Source organism: Lepisma saccharinum, chromosome 7 (genome assembly GCF_977018435.1).
Source record: "Lepisma saccharinum chromosome 7, izLepSacc3.1, whole genome shotgun sequence".
Taxonomy (NCBI): Eukaryota; Metazoa; Arthropoda; class Insecta; order Zygentoma; family Lepismatidae; genus Lepisma; species Lepisma saccharinum.
The window spans coordinates 86,451,975-86,471,224 of NC_139235.1; the positions used below are offsets into that span (position 1 = coordinate 86,451,975).

A 19,250-nucleotide genomic window follows, 5' to 3' on the forward strand; every position below is an offset into this window, starting at 1 on the left:
TTTTATGTTTAGAGCTCTGATCATTTTTGAGATAGAGTTAGTTGCCGTGGACAGACAGGCACGAGTATCAGAGGAGTGTGCTGGTCGTCCGTTTCATAAAAGTCTAGGAGTTATCTTGAAAACCAAGTCTAAATTCGAAAGACATTTCGTGCTAGAATAAAAGGTATTGTATTGTTATTTGTGTGTTTCGTTATTTGTAGAGCAGTGAATAAGCATGTGGCCAAGAAGCGTACATGCAGTTTCAATACGGAATTGCAAAAAGAATTTAAATTCCTGCGTCTTGATTGATTTTGTGTTTTAAGTCCACTTTATGCAAAGTAAGGCTAATCGGGTCTGGACCTAGAGTTTAAAGTGGGATCCGAACCACTATGTTCCTTCACCGGGTATCGAACCCCGGACCCCTTCATTACAAGGCAAAAACACTATCACTGCGCCATCGGGGAGGCCTCCTGCGTATTGACACAAACTCCCAAGATAAATCTCGCGTTGTGTGTCTGATATGTGGGGTAAGGTTTTCGGGGAGATTTATAAACTGTTGGTGAAGAATAAAGCTGCTCTCAAGAAGATTGGTTCTTCTGCTAAATATTTCTGGCATTACTCAACTTCAGCGTAGGACTAACATCAAAGGTTGATCAGAAGGCACCAGAAATACTGTGTAAATCGCACCGAGATTACAATAATTAATACATTTTGACAATGGGAGACCATATTACAAAAAATAATATTAATGATACATTAATTATAACAATCTAGGCCTAACCGATCTTTGAGGAGGGCTGGTTTCCTTGGGATGTCCCGTTTTTGGGTCAAAATATTATCGTCACCCTACGTATGGGGGGAGGGGTACTCTTTTCAGTGTTTGCTGAAGACTGCCCTAAAAACCAGAGGTATAATAAATGAGGGGAAGGTTGCCGAACAAGCAAAAAAAGAGAAGACGTTGAAATAAATGTAGCACCGCCTCGTGAAAGTACAGGATGGCCCAAAAACAAGAGAAAAAGTAACTAAAAGTGTTAAGTAGCCAATATTTCAATATTTCGGTTACTTTTGGTCGAGCAACACTGTTTGAAAAGAAATATATCTAAAAATGTTCTTACTCGCTACCCTCATAAGACGGTAATTTCTGTAATAGTACTAAAGCCAGGGGGCTTGCAGGAGTGTCATCTTTCGGGATCAACTTACGTTCAGCATTAACCTTTTGAAAGCTGAAAACGTGCACGTTGATATTGAAGTTTGTTTTAAGTCGACTTTAGGCACAGATAGGCTAATCGGAACTGAACCTACAACTTAAATGGGATCTGCCTTCACCGGGTATCGAACCGTGGGACCCGTTGATTACAGGGCGGCGACGTTACCACCAGTGGCGTGTACTGAATCCAAAATCTGGGCTATCTCACTGTCACGTGGTCCTAGGCTATGAATGTAAATAAGTTTCCCCACTCCAAAGAAATCAGGTTGCCAACTCATAGGAAATCAGGTTGATAATTCCAGAATCTCCATTATCATCTCACTGATTTGAATATATTGACAATTTATGATACATTTTTCTCTTGTATCTTATTCTCTAAACTCCAGGCTTCGCAGGTAGCGTAGCTAGCCTAGAATATACGCCCCTGGTTACCCACTACTCCGTTCGGGGAAGCAATACTATCGTCCCAAAAGTAAACGTCCGCTACCATTCTCATGCCGAAGCACTTTAATCTCATGCAATTAAAAGAAAAGTTCGTGAAAAATGAACACTCAAAACCATTACTGAAAATGTGCAAGTATTCTAATTGGTACGTAGACGAAGGGACAATTTTCTCCATGGAACTGAGACAAATAGTCTTTACGTAGTCATTATCTGTTCATTAGGCAAATAGAGCATTTGTATCGATTAGGTTACTCTTGTCACGTGCTTGTTCAGTTACATATGTACGACCTTCTGAGGTAAGAAAATTGAGTTTCTTTAGGTTCGTTTGTTTAATTACTTTGGATTGCGTGGTTTCATATATTATTTTATATCTGCATATTTGAAAGGATTAAGAGTCAGAAGATGCAACGTAAATGTTTGCGTTAAAACCTTAAAAAGGACAACTTTATGCAGAACCATCAAAATTAAAGTGTAATTTTTGAATCTCCAGTTCAAATCGCTCCCACTTTTTGGTAAATAATTTGCATTAATTCTACATACAAATCAACAAGATCTCAATTAATAACCTTCAAATCGAGTAATGTGACTTTTCACAATTTCGGCATGACGTCACATGTGTTAACGTTTGTTTTGTCTCTTTCAATTAACTGTTATCGAAAGCAAAACAGTATACATAAGAAATATCCTTGCAATAATAGTAATAATAATAAATGAAAGCAAACAATGGCACATTTTAAGAGAGAAATGGCGAATTTCAAAAATCAGATTGTGTAGCTATTGTAACATAAAATTAATATTGTTGATATCGATAATATTACTATTATTAATGTGCACATCAAGTTACTGTTTATCTACTGTTATGAAGTTTTAATAGTAATTTAACTTGCTTGCTAAGTAAATCCCGACATTCAGGACGGGAAATTTTTGGGACGGGATTTGTTCAAAATTTCCCGAAGCTCTGGAAATCTCGAATTCTACACGCCATTTTTACTTTAAGTGATTGTTTTTGCATTTCTGGTACAAAAACTAACGATTTCCGATAAGTTCCAGACATTTACAATGCAGAGAACGTCGAGAATTGACGACTTTTTAAAATGACCTTTCGGTATTTCCTGACTGCTCGGGATACAGAAAAGTCGAAAATTAATTTCCCGAAGTCGGGATCGGGACGGGAATTTTTTCCCAGACTTTTCGGGATACCGCATACCCCTACTTCCAATGCTGAGTTAGCGTGGTTAGGCTGCTTGCCTTAACTTAAAAAATAAACACATATTTCAAATTCAGAAACATTTTGTATGTAAAAAGTATTAAATAATCATATATTTGGATCAATCATATCAATTCAGTGAAAATATTGGAACATTTCGCGGCGCCCCTGTAAGCCAGCCAGGGCGGCGCGACGCACACTTTGGGAACCACTGAATTAGGCTATTCTTTTTTCTACTATTGAAAGTTGAATTGGCCCCATCATTTTAAACTCATTTTAGCTCCAGTCCTGATTAGCTTATCTGTAGAGTGGATTGATTTCAAATCAAACTTTTGGTGCAAGAGTATGCGTTAAAACTTGATGAACAAACTTGAAATATACACTCAAATGAAATAGAAAGTGTTCCCACTTACCTGTTTTAAGGAACAACAGTTGCAACACAGGCTTGGCTACTGACCTCAGCCGATATACCTGAGAATCGAGTTCCGACGTGCAGAATGGGGCGTATAGAATTCCCTAAATTAGACAACGCCCCTAGCGACGAATTCTAAATTACATAATTAAGTTAACGAGTCGTCCGATGAGCAGATCAATTTATTTTGCGGCAAGAATCAATAACTAATACATGAACCGTTGGCACAATGGAACGCTCGTGTTGTCTCGTTCATGTATTAAGTGCACATTATGCGCGGATAGACTTATCGGGATTGGACCTACAGTTTAAAGTGGGATCTGAACCATTGTGTACCTCCAGATACACCTTGATTACAAGGCAACGACGTGTAGCCTGGAAAAGTGTTCGCTTTTGCGACTACTTCCTTCAGTATTTGCAGGCACAAGGCAAAGTGAAAGTGTACGTAGTTTGCTCGCTTATTTACTATATATGACTTTGAATTTTGTTGTTATTGTAAATGAATATTAGAGCTACCAAGAATTTTTGTAGAGGTATTAATCATGTCGTAGATAATGTCGATTTAGTAGTAGGTAATAGGGTAAACAATAACAACTTTTTATATAAATACTTATGTACTTATTCCGTTCCTCTTCTATAGATATATAAATGCATTAATAATTAGTAGTAGTAGCAGTAGTAGTAAGGATTTTTTGGGGAGACTACAGTAAAGTAGCTGCTTTCTAGGGGATGAGCCTTAAACACTTGTAAACTTCGTACCAATCGGCTTGTCCAGTCACCATGGGGAGGGGGAAATCTTGAGGCAATCTGCGTTGCCAAACTTATGCCTGACTGAAAGCAAAACAGCTGGCAAAGGCACCCCCAACAAAGTTAACGCGCCGCAAAGCATAACGGTAACAAAGGAATGGGTCTCCGATCCTCTGCCTCTCCCTGAACCGCGACCAAAGGGCAAAAGGTATCATTTACGACTGAGCAAAAATCAATCGTGTGGCAACACCGCATTTTTTGTACTTGGAAACTCTGACATCTGGAGACGCAAAGTCTGTGTTTGTTCTTTGATCGGATGTGCTCTATAGGAGTGTTTCACCTATGTGGGATCGAGCAGCCATGATTGTGGCGGGTTCTTGTAAACATTCGGAATTCAAGCGAGCGGGCGGGAGATTTGAACCTAATTTACGATGGTATACTTAGTGCAATATTAGGTTGTTTAGGTCTAACAGGCACTCACGTTTATCCTAGAATTTTCCGAGAAAGAACAGAAGGTGCAATTCACGGCACAGAATTTTCCCATTGTTGATTAGAATACGCCATCATGGCGACAAGCAATCGTGCCAACATTAACGAACAAAATAAACAGTACAGAGTGGGGTGAACATTTATTTTCAGGTAAGTTCATATATCGCATTTCTCTGTGACTTTTAGTACAAATAGATCGAGCTGGTGTTTTTTTTTATCATACTTGCAAGTAACTTTTCCTTGTTATTGTTTTATTTGGTAGAAAGATGTTGATAAGTTTGATGATAAAAATGATAACATTCAAAGATAAATTCATCTTGATAATTGCACGCTTGTACTTGATTATTTATATTTCATTCATTAACACAAACTGTTATTAATTGTCATCCTATTCATGAAAAAAGGTGTCGGTTGTAGGTTTTCCGTACTGTCAGAAGAAAACACTGCTTGGTTAAAACATGTTAATGATATATCAAAGTATCTCAAATTGATTGATTTGTTTTGTTTATTTTACTTCGTTTTTCTGCTATATTTGGCTAGTCGTTAAGATCAGTTATGAGATTCGAATCCGGGGCCCCTAGCATCGTAGTGCGTTGTGGTAACCACTCACTCCGTCAATGAGGCCTGCATATCCCAAATTGTTAAAACAAGAAGTGAAATTACTGTTTTTGAACAACTCAACATTTCAAATTACTGCCCTTGAACAAACGTTAAAAGGGAACATGATAATGGCTGAGTCTTGGAATTTTCAGTTAATCTGTACTCAAGGTCGTCGATGACCACTAATAAATACGGAAACAAACTCATTCCATGTAGCTGGTTCAAGTAAATAAACACAGGTGAACTAGAGTTGGCCTTTTCGTTGCATTTTTATGCAATGTTACCGACATTTTACACAGTACTAACAACAAACGTGCATTTGGCGCAGGTGTAACGTATACTGCGTGGTAGGTATTTACTTGCAGACGACAAACAGCTTTGCCGCAAACATGGCGGCATTGCGAATCCTGACGTCACATGAAACCCAGCTATAGCTGGCAAATGTTTGGTCAATCTTTGGGGATAAAGCCTGTTCGGTGAAAGAACAGACTTCAAAATTCTATTTTTGTCTGTTCCGTCGAAAACCAGGAAGGGTCACATGAACCGCTGAACCAATCGGCATGGTGCAGTTGCCATGGTGAGGAGAAATTCTCGTGGTATCTGCATTGCCAAATTCTTCGTTTCGAGTCGTTTTCGAAGCAGGTGGCACCTTCAACAAGGCCAAGCACGGCGAAGCCTAATGGTTGCCGTCGCGTAGCAAGCGAATGGGCCTCCGATTCCCTGCATCTCCCTGAAATGCGAGCGAAGGGGGACATGTTAACAGGAAGAGGTGTCGTGCACGACAAGACAAAAATCAGGCGTGTAGCAACACCGCTTTTGCCCCCCTTGAAACTCCCACAACTAGAGGCGAAAAGTCTGGGCTTCCTGAAGTATATTCTTTGTCAGGTCGGGCTTTAGCTGAGGGGATGCTCCTATGGTTTAACATGGTGGCAATGATATAGCTGGAGGATGCTTCGTGAAAATTTTAGTATCTACTTCTATTTCGGGAATCTCTTCAGCAATTCCGCACAAAAGGGCAGAGATGGGGGAAAGCGAATGGACGGAGCTGAAGCATTACACGCAGCTGCAAAGGCTGGTAACTGCAGTCGCTTTACCCCTCCACGCAATCCCGTTCCCTCTCACGTGTTCACTAATCCAGCCGTCTCGCGTTACTATTTTCTGTCCGTCAAGTAGTGACGCGAGACGGCTCCTCCAATGAGCACGTGAGAGGGAACGGGATTGCGTGGAGGGGGAGCGACTGCCGATATCAGCCTTCGCAGCAGCGTGTACTGCTTCGCTCTGCCCACCCGATCTCCTCCCTTCTCTGCCACTAGGCGCGGTCTTGCTCCAGAGATAGTTGGGACGGTAGTCGGACAATTACGGTGGCGGACAATTGCGATGACATTTTAAATCTTCTATTAAATTGAAGAGTGACTTAACACCCCGTACAATACCTCCTACAAGAGAATTATGTGAAATATTGATATTTTCGTCTGAGAATTTGGTTCAATCAAGTTTTTGAACATGGGCTATAGCCAACAGACCACCCTTTGAAGTGATCCGTTTCCTCATATGTGCGAATACACTTTCCAACTCTCTCGTCGATTATAATGTCACGCTTCTTCCTTTTCTGACCTTCTAGATTAAGTTCCATCCGCATGTACTTGATGTTGGTGTCTTCTGCTTGGCTCTTCAGGCAGGCCAGAACGTCATGAATTTTTGGACGCGGTCTTCCAAGCCACCTATTTATTTTGTTCCAACCTTCTACAGCATTGTTAGTTCTGTGGCGCCTTTGGTTAGGTTAGATTAGGTCCTGATCGTCGCAATTGTTGTACTATTAATTTATAAAATGACCTTCACCGTCAAAATCATCGCAATTGTCCGCGATTTTGACTTCATCGCAATTGTCCTAGATTCAGTTGGGACAGAGTATAGCTGCGGGGAAACCATCTCCCTGCAACCCCTTCACTTCGATCATTGACTTTACATAATTTTGTACGGTTGTGCAGTCTTACTGTCGCTCTATCATCAGTTGACTATTGATTCTTGAAGATAACACGCAAGCTCACATGCAATTCTCTTCAAGCAATGATAACATCACTTTGTCAATTCGGGTCTTATCTCTAACAAGAATCAAGTGGCGCAATTTTAGCCACGTGTCTACTCCTGGGAATTTGGCTGGTGAGCCATTTAGATCCGAATCATGGTCTCATTGTTTGCCAGTAAACGGTTAACGTGGCTATTGAAAATGCTATTCGATCTTCTTCATGAAACTTATGTCTTCCGGTGCAATGTTATGACAGGTATTTGATACGACATTAGTTCATAACGTATTGATTTTTTCATAAGGTTTTCGTGGCATGATGGAAATTGGTAGTATTATTGTGCGGTAAAGTCTGTTAAATTTTGCATTATCTCTTCGGTATGCAGCTACATTTTGTATTGAGAACATAACACAGAACAGCACTGCGAAGTAATGAAGATAAATCGAACCAGTAAGCAGTGCCGGATCTACAACCCGCAAAAGCCAACAGTGCGTGGGGGCCCGGAGACAAATAAGCCTTCAGGGGGGCCTCAGTCATTGACATAGTAGAGGGTTTGTATATGGTATATGCGCATATAAAAAATAAACGTAGTTACTCAGAGGTACAGAAACGAATACAATATCACAGGTAAAGTTAAAGTTCCCAGTGCATGTAGCACTGAGCCATGAAGGCACATTTAGGATATGTGGGGCAGGGCTCCACATATTTTCGACGCCGGACATCTTGAAGGTGATGTGATCAGCACCACGCTCCGGCGGCATATACCCCCCCCCCTTCCCAAAGGGGACCATTTGATTTGATGCTGGTTGGACCCTGGATCAGCGGGGACAATGCCGGAAAAATTCCGACCTTAGATCAAATGAGGCTACAATTTCGCGATTAAATAGTGTCATATATGTATATCACATCACCACCGGTGTCGAAACCGGGAGGGAGGGGCAGAGGGGGCCGGGCCATCCAGTTCTCGTTTGACCCCCTTATAAGGGGCCCAATGCATATCTTCCAACATATTACATAACTTTTGCACACAGAAACTTCATACACAATAGGTGGGAAATTACGCAGGATTCTGCTCTGAAATGGGCAGCATCAATAATGTGGGATTATCACTCAGTTTGAGGGTGTTTTTTGTTCTTGTGCATTTATTATTTTAGTATTTCCTTTTTCAAACTGACAATGAATTAAGGAAAACGCATGGCATATTATGAATGAATATGTGCGAGAATAGAGGCTGAAGCATGGGAATACTGCAGTCTTCATGCTCTTGAATGAACCAGTCCATTTCAAAATAGGCTCCTTTTTTTCCCTTCGGAAATGTTAAAAATCGCTCGCCCAGATGAAAATTTTATCTTGGGCCTTCCTTTTTTATGTAAATATGTGTGAAGATATTAAACTCCTATAAAGGATTGTAAGAATAAGTATTATAAACAGAATATGATAAAAAATTCTCAGTCAAAAGTTACATGTAAAGTATTATGTTGTATAATTACATAATTACAGTAGTGCAGTAAATTTTTGTCCAGCTAATAAAGTTCGATGTACCATGATATATATGTTTTGTTGTCAAATACAGTTAGGTCTATTGCAATTACTATTTTTTAAAGGTTAATTCAAGTGTATTAGGTTCCACCTTAATCAAAAATACCCCTTTCCCCGCAAACAGAAATAAATCAGTATTTATGCTTTACTTAGCTTTGCCCCACCCCAAATCTTTTAAGATATCGGCGCATATGCACATCAGCCCCTTCCCATTTAAAAAGAAAATTGAGTTGAATTCAATATGCCTGCCACTAATATGGTGGATATCCGCTTGGAACACACCAACGTGGTTCCTCCTAAGCCTAACCTGTTTCTATCAATTGTACCCAGCCTAACTCCTTTACTTTTTATAGGGGGTGTTAACAGACTTTTGAATCACCCTGTAGGCTCTCGTATGTGAGTTTGTCAACATGAGATCAAGAATTACACACACAGACATTATATATGTGTAATATATATATATCAGTGGCGATTTCTCTGGGTGTGTAAGTCGTGTGTCAACGGCCAAAGGAAAATGAAATAAAGAAGAAAGTATCTGTACTTTGATAAATTACGATTTTGAGCGTTTTTCTTCAATTGTCAGTCTCGAGCGCGCGGTAGTTTTCGAACGCGGCGCAGCGCGCAGTGGTTGTCAGGCAGGCAGATCGGTCCCGCACTGCCAGGGCGTTGGAGAGGAAATACAACGTCTTACCACTGCCAAAACATAGGATGACCGCGCATGCGCACCCTGCCACCCACCAGCATGGTTACCTTCTCAAGGCGTTGTATTTGTTCCCAACGATTTGGCTTTCATTCGCCCCGCGTTCCGCGTTGTTTTGCTCGTGATTGTTGTGCATTATTTCTTAAACGTGCGGTGTGGATTGATGTGGTTATTTTAAGATGGAGAATAGTGAAAGTGTTGTGCAAAAGTGTTTAAATAATTCATTTTCTTCGCTTTCGTATTCAGAGAAGAAACAAGTGATTGACAATGGTCGACCATGTCCGAATCTCACGATGTCAACATGTGTTAAAGGAAAAGTGGTGCTGGAAAAGGTTTTGAGAGACATTTTCGAAAAGAACTCTATGAAATTTCAGACTGGCTTTGCGGGTGTGATGTGGTGAATAAATTTTACTGTTGGACATGTTTATTATTCTATACTAAGAAAGGTGTTGGTAATTATCAAGGGTATGCGGATTTGAATTATCTCAATACTGCAGTGAGAAAACACAGCAAGTCTGAATTGCATCTTAATACTTTCTTTAAATTTAGTAGTTTTGTTGCCACCCCTACTAGAATTGACGTTCTTTTGGATACTCAACGAAAAGCTGAAATAGAGCTACACAATGAAAGAGTAAAAAAGAACAGGGAAATATTAAAGAGGTTGATTAACGCCGTCTGCTATTTAGCAAAGCAAGAACTGCCATTCCGAGGCCATGATAAAAATGCAGCCTCTCTAAATAAGGGCAATTACATGGAATTCCTTATTGCAAGTGCCGAGTTTGATCCCTCATTAAAAGAACATTTATTAAATTCTACAGTTTTTCGCAGTACTTCGGCAAGCATTCAAAATTATTTAATAAATTCAGTTTCGGATGTTCTGAGAGATGGAATCTACAATAAAATTCAAAACACAGACTTTGTGGCTATCGTGGTCGATGAAACATCAGACATTAGCAAAAAATCTCAGGTGTCAACAGTGTTACGTTTTTTTTTCGGCCTCACAGAAAAAAGTCATTGAAAGATTTCTTGGATTTCATGACATGAGCGCCGATAAAACTGCAGGAGCTCTTTTTAGTCACGTGACTGAAATAATGGATAAATACAGAGTGTCCGAAAAGTCACGCAACCCGGTGTTTACGACCGTATAACGGAATAGCGAAACGGAATGAGAAGAAACGCTTTCTGCCAAGAGAATGCCCTGTATATTGGGAAAATTTAGAGAGACAAACATATGTAAGAACATACATGTTTTAATAACAAATAAGCAAAGTGTTGCCAAAGGCGGAAAAAAAAATATTTGCAAATCGTGTATATTGATGCACAGAACTCACTCAGGTAAATTATTGCAACATTTCACAATACCAACGAACAATTTGGATGGCCATCTAATGAATTTGACACAAAAAGAACTTTGACGAAGTTTAAAAAACATTGCAGAAGGGAATAAATGGGCTGTTCCAAAAATCGATGTTTTCACAATATTACGAGGGACACTGGCAACACTGTTGGTGTCACGTGTCACTAACAGACGTGTTTCACCTCAGGCTATCACACTAAGGCACTTTTAACGACAAAGGAGAAAGTTGGTTATTCTCGAACATATGCAATAAATTACATACACCTTGCAACCCTGAAATGTGGTTTCAATTGGATAGGTATGTCAACAGCCAAAATTCCAGGCATTGGTCGACAGAAAACCCACATCAGTTGCATGAACTACCCTTGCACTCTCCGAAAATCGGTGTATGGTGCGGAATATCGCGACGTCGTATTGTGGGACCGTTATTCTTTGAGACAACAGTGGATTCTGCTGTGTACGGGGATCTCATAATGCAATTCGTTGCTCTCCTGGAAGAAGACGGACGTGATGTTTGGCTACAACAAGATGGAGCAACTTGCCATACATCTGATGAATCTCTTCGTATGCTGAGAGAATTTTTGGTGATCGTCTAATATCCAAGGATTTATGCCCCATTCGCTCGCCCGATTTTTTTTCTGTGGGGTTACTTAAAGGGGAAAGTATACCAAACGGGACCCAGAACATTGGAGCTGAAACGAAACATTACACAGGAAATTAATAATATCGGTGCTGCAACCCTCAGGAAGGTATCTGAGAACATGATCGAGCGAACCAACTTATGTATCCAAGAAAATGGTGGACACTTCGAACATTTGCTTTAATTTGTAGTGATACCCACATTTCAGGGTTGCAAGGTGTATGTAATTTATTGCATATGTTCGAAAATAACCAACTTTCTCCTTTGTCGTTAAAAGTGCCTTAGTGTGATAGCCTGAGGTGAAACACGTCTGTTAGTGACACGTGACACCAACAGTGTTGCCAGTGTCCCTCGTAATATTGTGAAAACATCGATTTTTGGAACAGCCCATTTATTCCCTTCTGCAATGTTTTTTAAACTTCGTCAAAGTTCTTTTTGTGTCAAATTCATTAGATGGCCATCCAAATTGTTCGTTGGTATTGTGAAATGTTGCAATAATTTACCTGAGTGAGTTCTGTGCATCAATATACACGATTTGCAAATATTTTTTTTCCGCCTTTGGCAACACTTTGCTTATTTGTTATTAAAACATGTATGTTCTTACTTATGTTTGTCTCTCTAAATTTTCCCAATATACAGGGCATTCTCTTGGCAGAAAGCGTTTCTTCTCATTCCGTTTCGCTATTCCGTTATACGGTCGTAAACACCGGGTTGCGTGACTTTTCGGACACTCTGTATAAGTGTGGGGATAAATTAATTGCCCAGACATACGATGGATATTCTGTAATGAGTGGTCATTTGAACGGCCTTCAAAGTAAAGTTTTGGAAAATTATCCCAAAGCTTTTTTTACGCATTGTTATGTTCATGTCATGAACTTGGTGCTGCAACAATCGTTAGAATGTAACAAAGAGCTTAAGGTGTTCTTTTCTGGTATGAAATCACTGGCTACGTTTTTCGCTCATTCTCCAAAGAGGTTAAACGAACTTTCTGCTTTCATGTCCAGAAAGCTCCCGTCATTAGCTCCTACCAGATGGAATTTTACCTCTAGGCTAGTGTGGACAGTCAATGACAACAGAGAAGCACTGCTTATGTTTTTTGAACATGCCAGTGAAAGTGGAGACTTCGATCATTTGACTGCAATGACTCCAAGAGGATTTTCTAGCTTCCTGAAGGATTTCGAAAATATATTTTTAAAAAAGGCTTTATCCAACTTTCTTGCCTTTTCAGACGTATTATTCAGTATATTGCAGTCTAAAAATGTTGATATTTTGTATTGCAGTAATAAAATAACTGAATTTCAATGATAGCTGAAAAAGGAAAGTGAGAATTTCGAAACACTATGGAATTCTATAACTGGTGCATAGAAGAGGAAGACGTTGTTGAAATGAAAAGGAGGCGACTGAACAACGAATCACAGGAAGACCACTACCGGGGGCTTTACTTTGAAATCATTGATAATATCAGCAACCAGATAACAATTAGATTCGCATCATTTGAAAAATTGCAAAATTTGATTTACTAAATCCCACAAAACGGGGCTACTTGAATAAAAGAGAAAACTTTCCTCACCATCTTGTACATAAATTGCAGGAAATTTATGGCCGTCTGTCTTAATTTAACCAAACTACAGAATGAACTTTGTTTGGTATGCTTCCACTGAAGGATCAGAGAAAACACCAATTGAGATTGTAAATTATCTACTGGACACGAATCTAGTGGGTGGGTTTACGGAAATATGTAAATTAGCAGTGTTGATCGCAACAATTCCTTCCACGACGTCATCTGTCGAGAGATCGTTCTCATCACTGAAGAGGATCCACAAATTCTACCGATCTACTCAAACTCAGAACCGGATGACGAATTTAAGTCTTATCTCCATCCAGAAAGAATTAGTTTCTAAGCTGCGAGAAGGGGATAAATCCAAATTTTATGAGGCCGCGATCAGCGCATTTCTCTCTAAAGAAAGAAGAATAGAGCTGGAATTCAAGTAAATATAAGTAATGAGCAGTTGATTTTTCAAAACTTACTTTTTGGAAGGATAAATGAAGGGGAAGGGGAAAAACCGGGAATGTGCATGTGCATTTTAGCGATTTTTCAATGAACGGGTCATTCTTATGTCCACGGGTTTTTTTAGGAGTTATATTTAGGAGTTCCACCAACCCCTCTGGTTGCAAACTCGTGCTTTAAAAATTAATTGTATGGCGAAGTATTGAACATATTAATTTTCTCCTTACCCTTCAAATATATTAATACTTTAAATGAAGTATTTACTTCATTTAAAATAATTTATGTAATTTAATGTTTTTCTAAATATTTATAAAATTACACCAAAAAGGTAGAGAAAATTTGTAATATTGGTTCACAGAAATGAGAGGGGGAGGGGTTAACATTCCTTCTTTGCAAACGCCTGAAGTTCAGGGTAAGGAGACGCCACTGATATATATATATATAATGTGTGTGTGTGTGTGTGAAGGCAGGTAGACCTTTGGTAATATTTTGCGGGGGCGCAAAAGATTTGTAGATCCGACACTGCCAGTAAGTATTCTTTCAACTTCACCAAATACAGTAAAGCTTGTATTAAACGGATAATAAATCGTTATACGTAAATAGATTCATAAGTTTTTGTTGTTATATTCAACATTTGTAAATATTACTAGATTTTTAACCAGGCTCTCTGACGGAGTGATTAGCATAATGCGACACAACCCAGGGATCCTATGTTAGAATCCTGGATGTGATATCATATATGTTTCAACATTATCATATCTAATTAAAACATAGTTTACGCCCTGTGCCATCATTATTAAGAATATATAATATGTGAGTAGTATTAACTTACTTTTATCACTGGTCTGGCCCAAAGTTTCCGCTATTAAGGACAACAATGTAAATTATATTTTAACTTCCGACTCGTCTCGCCTGCGCATTGACACACGTGCACCAGTTCAACGTCTGAAGGTTATTAACTACATAACTCAGCAATGCCACAAGCAACAACGCAGAAACACGCCACACTGGTTTAGTGTTGCAGGCTTGACAACGGAGGAAATACTCTCTCCTCCGAATTCACCCTCAGATACCAGATTACGGCACACAACACACCCAAACACTGTACAACAAAGCTAATAAAAACAGACGTACGCTTGGCAATGTTGTAACGGGAGAGCGATGTTACCCCTACAGCTGTTACTTCGCAACTGAGGTTGTTGACACTCATCGAGGCAAACACCCTAGAAGACGATTGGTGGACAGATAGAGCTATGTAGGTCATACGCCAATTGGGCCGGCGAGCAGTATAGTACACGTAAAAATCCTGAACGTAAGTTTAAAACTTTGCGCATTGACTTGGAGTAGTATAGTATCTCATTCTTTAAATACAAGCAAAGCAGCTTTAAGGCAATTTCCTTTTCAGGTTTCTGATTCCTGAGAGCTTTGCACACGATATGCATTGGTAAGGAGGTGAAGAAAAACTATGGTTGGAATAACAAGGAATATGTACGAATGTCTTCTTTGTGTGAAGAGGAACAAATTGTCTACACAAAGGTCCATATACTGAACAAGGAGGTGCAAATGTATGAGGTAATTTGTCAGTTGTGAGCACTCAATTGCTAAAAGATGAAATGCAATTTTCTGTACGACGATTGCAAAAGTAAATTATGATATATGGATGCTCCTCATTCGAGGCAAGTTGAAAGAATATATCCTAGTTTGTATACATATGTGGCTGACGTCCTAAAATAATATGTAAACCAAATTACAAGAATATACTTCTCTCTCTCAATACACCATGCCTCTCCGAAATGACACATTGAAATACCCCATTCCCACTGTTTCTGTCTTAGATGCCTCTATGGCGGTGGTTCTCAACTTTTTTTTTAGTCCGGGACCCACCTTGAAGGATATTACACTTCATGGGGCCCATAAGCATGGCCGCCGGCAGAATTACTTGTAGGGTTGTGCACCGAGTATATAATCATATTGTTTGCTAACGTCGAATACTTTAAGAAGCCCTCTTTTACGCTTGCTTAAACAAATTACACATACTTCATTATATAAAAGTAAATATATAATTTAAAAGACTAATTTACTCTAGTCTAACATCTAACTAAACACACATGCTGAAATTGAGAGATGCCGGTAAAAAGCAATGGTAGAGCGGGAATAACATAAATGCATAAAAGTTTAGACTAGGATACGTACATTTAAGTTGTTAAAACAATATATCGTAGTAATTTAAATGTAATAGGTTCTTAAGACACAGCAAATCAATTTTCGAGCCCGACTTAGCGACCCACCAAACGCCCCCTCGACACCCAGCAGTGGGTCGCTTCATAGGTTGAGAAACGATGCTCTTTCTCTCTTCTTCTCCTCTAATTTTGTTATCTTTTCCTTCTCTTTTTTCCTCTCTTCTCTTCTCCCTCCCTTTCCCACATTCACCTCTCCCATCATTCGTTATTGTTCGATACCCGGTGGAGGCACAAGTGGTTCGGATCCCACTTTAAACTGTAGGTCCAGTCCCGATTAGCCTTACTGTGCAAAAAGTGGACTTAAAACAGCCACTCAAACCAACCCATGATTCGTTATTGTACTTCCAAAATAAGAGGCGTAGCTAGGATTTTTTCCGAGAGGGGCCCAAGTAGTGTTGCTCACGGGACGGGACAAGCCTTTTGAAATTCGAGACGGGACGGGACGGCTTTTGAAAAGTCTCGTCTCGTCTCGAATGTCTCGAAAAAAATAAGAGCAAAATATTTAATCAGTTGCAAATACTTGTTTGCTTGGAATACAGTATTTCAATTAGAAACGTTCATAAGCGTGTATTAAGTCAAAAGAAGACTATTTTAGAGAGAGTAATGAATGAATTGAATACCTAAACTTATTTTCAATACTCTTTCGAAACACAGCTTTACTCCCCATTTTTTTCCAATTTATTCCAGGTTAATAACTTTATGTTACGATAGTACTCCAGATACTAATACAATTCTGAACAACATCAAGTAAAAGGGCAGGTAGAGAAGGTGGAAGGAGGGGCCAAAAGATCGTGGAGTATCTGAGTCCGAGATTTATCTTGTAAACATAGTCTCAGCTCTATAGGTTGGAAAGATAAACGGACCGACGGATAGGGTTTATTATTATTATTTAATTTTTACATCAAAGGGTGAATGTTATTAGGAAGTAGGAAAAACATTGTGGGAAACATGGCAGTACAAATTGATAAGGAGTTGTTGGGAAAGTTATTAAGGAGTCCAAGATATTAGCAAGACTAAGAGAAAGAGATAATTAGGTACAAATAATCTTGCATTATCCCACTCCGAACATGTGAGAGCTAAAGAGGAGGAGAAAATACGGGAAATTTGGAAATAACTAATTTGGTGATTTTAGTGTTTACAGGGAACCATGGCAAGATTTTATCACATGATTATTTGCACGGGTTGCGATATTATTAGAATGTTATGGAAATTTCGGAAATGTCTTTGTTCAGAAAATTCTTGTTGTTTCCCTCAGGCAATCTACAGGTGGTTGGATTCGATTTCTTTACGTCCGTTTGAAGATTATTTCCAATGCTTTTTTTTATTTACTTATTTCTTCTTTCAGCGTCGAATAACATGGGTACCTGGGGGAAACCCTGGGGGGTAAAGGCGGTCAGGGGCGTGATGCTGATCACATCACCCCCCCCCACACGACCGGATCAAGAAAGTGTGGGGCGTTACCCCTACACCCCCTATACGCCTTCAAGGCGTGGTGCAATGCACAGGGGAGAACTTTACCTTTTTACCTTGTTTAAGGAGAATACTATTCCTTGCATTGTAATAACGAAATACCAAGGCTGATATAGAATAGATTTCAAATGAAGAAGTGCACAAAGTTCTGTATAATCGTCGTAGTAGGAAACCTTGTTCTACGAGGGGACTCCCCGATGGTACAGTGCTAGCGTCGTCGCCTTGTAATCAAGGGGTCCCGGGTTTGATACCCGGTGAAGGCACATAGTGATTTGAATCCCACTTTAAACTGTGGGTCCAGTCCCGATTAGCCTTTCTGTAAATCAGATGAAGGAATGTTGTAGCTGTTATTTTTATAATATGAATTTAGCCTTCAAAACAAATTTCACAAAATAGTTTTATCAAATTTCAGAGGGAAGCTGACACCAATGTCAGGGTGGCTGGAGCCTGTTTATGGCCAGGGTGTATTCCGAGACTATTTTTCGCCGTTCCCCACTGACAGAGGTTTCGCTTTGAACAATTGACACCGTTGCTTCAAGGGCAATCACCAAACATAGGGGCGAGGTTGACCTGCAGAAGCGGGTAAGTGCATAAATCCAGCCCTGAAGTAGGAATGAAGGTTGATGCAAGGGAGGGGCAATAAAAATTATGTAATTTGGTTTGCTTGCTGACGAAGTTTTGCAGGAAAAACTGGAAAGGAAAACGGCAGACTTTGAATGAAAGAGGGACAGTGAACACAAGTTCTTTGTATTATTCGCCGACACACAAGCTTCCATTTCGAAGGTGAGGCTATCAGCAGCGAAGTTATTAGAGGGTTGGAAGCAGTGACGACGCCAGAGGGGGCAGGGGGACGCCCCATGTCAGACACTTTGCCCCCCCTGGGGGCCCCCAACTGAAGTTAATTAAATATCGAATAATAAGAGTGTTCATTTATAAGAGTATGACAATTTTCACCTTTTCAAAGTGGTGTATTCTGCATGATATCACTTTCCTGCTTATAATACCAACTTGATTAACAAATATTAATTTGTTTAGTATATATATAGCTATCTGTGTGTGACTTTCGTCCAAGATTCGAGCGCCGACCTGGACATAGGTGATTTCTCATTCATTTATGTCCTGTAATCGTCGAGATTAACCTAAGTTTTAACCAGTCTTAAGAACTGGGAAAAAATGTTGAATGTGGGTGGTTTTAAAACATCACGAATATTTTGAGGACCGCAAGACATCATCTGTAGTACGGGCAAATTATTCTAATCGTGGTCATTAGTGACAACACTAATTAGTAAAAGACATTCAAAGTTGATTGAAGATTTGGTTGGTTGGTTGATTTGGTGTTTTATGCATAGTATGCTAATCGGGACTGGATTTATAGTTTAAAGGGCCTGCACTGGGTATCGAACCCAGGACCAAAGGTAATCGAAGAAAACCCGTCACTACATGTCAGCTGTTGTGGATTCATCGCGGTTTCTTACTATTCAGGGACTTGAATTTCGAGATGATGAGTCTGAGGAAACCTTAACAAAGGGGATTTCTTCGATACTCTTGAAGTTAATGAGGGGATATTATTTGGAAATGCATTGAACGTAAACCTTAAAATGCAAATTACACTTAAAATTCGATTCAAAACATATCGCGGGCAGGTAAAAGAACGCTTATTATGATTTGCCACTCTTCAATCATTAGATGCAGGTTCGCTTTTTCTCGTAATTATCAAAGTCGAAGAACTTCTTCCCACAAACTCCATAGGTGCCTGTAATTGTGTAGCACAAACATATGTTGGAATGGTAGAGTATGAGTAAGTAATGCCAGGGTTAGAATATTTCTTGAATTATGAGATAACTAAAACCTTTGTCTGATTTTTTATCCTGTGATAACATTTCCCTGAAAGGTGAAACACAAATTTTCCCCAAAACTCTTCAGCGTTACGAAGATGGTTGTCCTTAAAATCTTTGAAAAGGCTTGCTCGAAACAGGATGCTGGATGCAGACTGCCTCATTTGGCTGTTCTTGCCATTGAGAAGAAATGTCAAGTTCTGGACATACCAAAGGTGGGCAATGTGTTCCCCAAAGCACATAGAGCAGAATTCTCCTGCAGGAGAATTGCACTTCACTAAGTGCCTCACATCGTTTCTAATACTTAAGAAGACTAATTTCTTCCAACGTAACGTTTATTTTCCAAGAAAAT

The 19,250-nt window shown here is 39.6% G+C and overlaps 1 protein-coding gene across 1 annotated transcript in view; it reads left to right on the forward strand.

Annotated features, from left to right (window-relative positions):
- Positions 1 to 6,106: 6,106 nt before the first annotated feature.
- LOC145990544 (pickpocket protein 28-like) overlaps positions 6,107 to 19,250 on the forward strand; it is a 57,925-nt gene continuing 44,781 nt past the window's right edge. Inside the window, exon 1 of the mRNA XM_083126238.1 lies at positions 6,107 to 6,160. Within this exon, the coding sequence (XP_082982364.1) occupies positions 6,107 to 6,160 (54 nt within the window). The remainder of the gene's footprint in view (positions 6,161 to 19,250) is intronic.